Genomic DNA, 4,684 nt, shown 5'->3' on the forward strand with positions numbered 1-4,684 from the left:
AATTAAATATAATAAAATCCTAAAAATCAATGGTGGACCCATGTATGTAAGGGGGAGATATAGCTTTGACAATCAAACCGAGCAGTTTCTTTCTCTAGTGAAAAGATGTGTAGAGGAAAGAGGGTACAAAGGTGGACCCCACATTAAGATGAAGTGGACCCAACAAGAATTGAGAGAGAGAGAGAGAGAGATGTGGGTCCCACCTAAAAGCAGTGAAAGCGGCTTGCTTCTGCCTCTTCTGATCCCCTCGGCGCTATTATACTGTTTGTTACAGATTACTTCTAAAAAGCAGAGAAAAAAATAAAGCAAAAGCGAAGAAGCGCTCTCTCTGTTTCTCTCTTTCTCTGTTTTAGGGAGAGAGAGAGAGAGAGAGCAAGAGATAACCAGAGGTTGAGTTCTGTAAAACCCTAAATTCTGCATTCTTCGTGAAGGAAAGAAGAAGCTCTGGAGTTCATCTTATGCTGGTGCGAGTTTTTTTTTGAATTTTATGTTCTTTGGATCTCTTTGTCTTTGGTTTTGAGCTTGAATTCCAGTTTGAAGTTCAAAGATCAAGCAAGTTAATGTGCTTTTCTTGGGCATTTATTTTTGTTCTACTTTGTTCTTTTTTAGTTCTTTACTTGATTGTGAGTTGAAGTAGCAATTGTTTGGTTTTGGCTTCTTGATCTGAAGATATTTTGGCTTGTTTGGAAAATGGGTTTTTGTTAAATAATGTTTTGGTTGTTGGGTTTCATCTAATTTTTACATCTATTTCATCTAAATTCTGATTAAAAAAAAATAAAAATAAATAGAATCAGCTATGTAGAAATTCAAAATTTGTTCTTTCTTTTTTTGGTTGGTTGACTCTTGGTTTCTTTGCAGGTTTATCTATCAAAGAGAAAATTGGTTTAGTTGTACAGAAATTAGTGAGTGGCTACATTTTCTTCGGAATTAGGAAGCTTGAGATAGCTCTAAAGCAATTTATTTTGAGAGAAAGAATTTTTATTTTTATTTTTGAAAAGCACACAAGAAGGCTTAGTGGAGTACCCATAAATCTAGAAACTCATACTCATTTGTAGAATTGGGGGAAGCACATGTAATGATAGAAGATCATAAAACATGTCAAGGATTCCTGAATCGAAAATGCTTGCTGGGGAGTTTCCTGTAGCGGGTCAGGTATCGAAAATGCTTATGAATGTTCAAATAGAGGAAGAAAGTACATCCAATGTGAGGGAATCTAAGAGTTCAGATTCACCTGTTCTCGTAAAACCATGTAAAGGAAAAGAGTCATTGCAGGAACAAGAGGAAATTGTGGCTGATATTGTGAACTTTAACGGTAGTGGCGATTCGAATGAAGAGGGAGGCCGTAATTCGTTCTCAGGGGCTAGTCATCCCCCAGAACCAGTTGATACGGATTTGATGAGACCAGTTTACGTAGAGATTGAACAAAAACAATCTGAGCCCGGATGTTTGGTTAGAAGTTTGTCTAGAAAGGGTCCTTTTCTAGATGATCTCTCGATCCGAGTTCCCGGAGTGAAACCGAATACGCCCGTTCTCTTGCCTTCTGAAAGCACAGTTGAAGAGCCTAACGACTTGGGTTCATTGCCTTCTCCGTTTTCACTTTCCCGTGCGTCACACACCACGGAGAACTCGCTTCTACCACCGGACTCTGAGGAGAAGGAGTGTGTATGGGATGCTTCTTTGCCTCCAAGTGGCAATGTAAGTCCACATAGTAGTATTGACAGTATGGGTGTTGTTGTCACCGCTATGAGCATTGTCAATAACTGCACAAGTGCATATAGGAACAATGGGCTCTCTAGCGACGGGATGCATGGTGTGGAAAGGAATTGTGATTGTGTGAAAGGGATTGTTAGAGGAGATTCACTTGAGAGTGAGAAAACTAGCATTAGCAGAGCAAGCGATAGTAGTGGTCTTAGTGATGATAGCAATTGGAGTAATTTTACCGGGAGTGCTAATAAGCCTCATAAAGGAAACGACCCTAGATGGAAGGCTATTCTTGCTGTTAGATCACGGGATGGGATGTTGGGTATGAGTCATTTTAGGTTGTTGAAACGACTTGGATGCGGCGACATTGGCAGCGTGTATCTCTCAGAATTGAGTGGGACTAGATGTTACTTTGCAATGAAAGTAATGGACAAAGCATCCCTCGCAAGTAGGAAAAAATTAACTAGAGCTCAGACAGAAAGAGAAATTCTACAATTGCTGGATCATCCATTCCTTCCAACGTTGTACACGCATTTTGAGACTGATAGGTTCTCATGTTTGGTCATGGAGTTTTGTCCGGGAGGTGATTTGCACACTTTGAGGCAACGACAGCCCGGGAAACACTTCTCTGAGTATGCAGCACGGTATGAGACTATTGACCTCTTTATTTACATCGAGCCCTTTATTTCCTAAACTACACTGCTTGTCCAAAATATTGATGGTGGATTGGTTCTATACTCTAGTTTTGTTCTCAGTTGTTGTGCAAAATGTTTCTTTAACTTTTTGTTTGTGTTCACCATTCTTTCTCTTGTGGAAACTGTTTCAAAAAGGATCCATTCTATTATCATTGTTACAAATTACAAATGGTTATCTTATGGATATTGGATACTTTATGTGCCTATACCTTTGAATGTTATTCTAATGGGCTGGAAAGGAGGGTTTAGGATTAAGGTTTGGTCTGGTATGATAGGGATCACAAGATTGAAGTTATTACTATGGCTGGTCCTTGCAAAGAAAACTAAGATTTGTGTAGGAAAATCATCTCACTTATACAGGAATAGTAGACAAATCGAGTCTCATAACTTTAATTTGCCTACTTTATAGAGTCTCTCCACACAGAGAACTTGCAATGAGCCAACTAGATCCTTCATTCAATGAATTTTATTTCATAAAATGAAGATATTAACACCCTTAAACAAGTAAAACTCCTACTCTTACTAACTTAATGAGGAACTATTCCAATCCAATCCTAACAACTCAAAAACTTACTGACAACATAAGGACTTGCCAGACTTTAATTACATAATCCCTAATTAACCAACTACGGAACACAGAAATTTGAAGAATTTTCTTACAATAGTAAATACAAAATTACCATAAATACTTGCAACATAATTGACTAAAAACAACAATTTATATAGTTCTATTCCTGAATATCCCAAAATTCCTCTTGATCAGCTGACTTTGTGCCTTGTTGGACAGCGGCAACGAGCGCTAGAGTAGGATGAGATTAAGTCGGACCATGGGCTTATAAATTCTTCAAGTTTCTTATGGACTTTGTGTCTTATTATTTGGTCCTGAATAACCAAGAAAAACTTATTTTCAGCCACTAGCATGCAGTTCCTGTGTCATAGTTGAGTTTGAACTTTGGGCTGGATTGAATTGTCAGACAAAGATCGAAGGGAATGAGAATTTAAGAGAGAGATAATTTCTTGGTTAAATCGCTTTATACTTCTTTGATGCCTTTTCTTTTGTGGAATTCCCTGCTGCTTCTTTTTGTGGCCCAAAAGTTCCAACTAAAGTTGCCTTTCTTTGTATGGTTAGTCACTTCGATAAAATTCTTACCACTGATTATTTGGTTACACGGTGAATCTCAATGCCTGATTTCTGGTTTTTACACAAATCTAATGGTGAGTTGGTAGACCACTTGTTCATCCATTGGCCATATTTTAGGGAGGCTTGGTCTCACTTGTTGATCTGTTGGTATAGGGAGAATTTTATGGCCTCTTAACAACTTTTGCTATATGTTGGGGAATATGGTGAGAGAGGAATAGAAGAATCTTAAAGGGGAATGAAGAATAGTGTATAAGGAAAATTAAATAAATATCGGTATAGTTTCTAGATTCAATACTTTATCCTTGTAGAACTTTCAATTTCTTTTTCCATTTGTTCACATGTTGGATTAGCATCCTTCAAACGAAAGATATCTTAACGCTGTTAGTTTTTACATCTTCCCCTTCTATACTAACCAAAAGAGTGAAAAATAAATTTAGAAAAAAAAAAAAAGTACTTATTCAACAATTTTATTTTTGAAGGTATAAAAAGTGTGTTTAAAATAACTACCCCCAAATTCTCAAACAATTTACACCAAAAAAATGCAATACCCAAAATGATAATGATGAGTTCCTTCAACGATTGGTTCTTCCCATACAAAAATCTTAAATATTCCTCTCTTTTCAAATACCTGGGCAAACAACAAAAGGAAGTAAATGTCATTGAAAGTGTGGTTAGCTTAGTTGGTGAAGTCTATTGGTCATGATACCTTTGTCTGGGTTCAATTCTCTCCAGCACAAAGCTACTGACCCCCCCCCCCCCCCTCCCCACCTGCGCGGACAAAAAGAAAAAGAAAAAGAAAAAAGAAAGTAAATGCCATGGATTCCTTTCTCTCCCCCAAAAAGCCCGAGATCACCAACTCTCTCAGAGTGAGAGGACTGATGAAGGGAAACATCCAAAATAGTGACATGAAATGAGACTACACGATACATGCAATCTTACAATGGATTAGAACATGATTAAATGATTCCCCAGAAGCTTTGCACATGGAACTAAAGTTGGCTGAAACAATACCATGGACCATTAGACTGTCCACTATCAGATTTTATTCAAGGCTATGCTCCAGATGGAAATCCACTTTAGAAGGGATTTTGTTGCTCCAAATGGAAGACATTTGAAACGTTGACTGTACTGGACCCCCAAGATAAGT

The 4,684-nt window shown here is 37.7% G+C and overlaps 1 protein-coding gene across 1 annotated transcript; it reads left to right on the forward strand.

Moving 5' to 3' along the window:
• Positions 1–271: 271 nt before the first annotated feature.
• On the forward strand, positions 272–4,300 carry LOC147381755 (uncharacterized). The gene is made up of 2 exons (XM_086430011.1): positions 272–464; positions 859–4,300. The coding sequence occupies exon 2, from the start codon at positions 1,096–1,098 to the stop codon at positions 2,392–2,394; it is 1,299 nt and encodes a 432-aa protein (XP_086286137.1). The 5' UTR covers positions 272–464; positions 859–1,095; the 3' UTR covers positions 2,395–4,300.
• The last annotated feature ends 384 nt before the right edge of the window (positions 4,301–4,684 follow it).

The sequence above is a fragment of the Akebia trifoliata genome, unplaced genomic scaffold, assembly GCF_017979445.1.
Source record: "Akebia trifoliata isolate Shusen 1 unplaced genomic scaffold, ASM1797944v1 Contig00276, whole genome shotgun sequence".
NCBI classification, from domain to species: domain Eukaryota; kingdom Viridiplantae; phylum Streptophyta; class Magnoliopsida; order Ranunculales; family Lardizabalaceae; genus Akebia; species Akebia trifoliata.

Coding starts and splice junctions, on each gene's coding strand:
- LOC147381755 (XM_086430011.1), top strand. CDS start 1,096: ATGTCAAGGATTCCTGAATCGAAAATGCTTGCTGGGGAGTTTCCTGTA.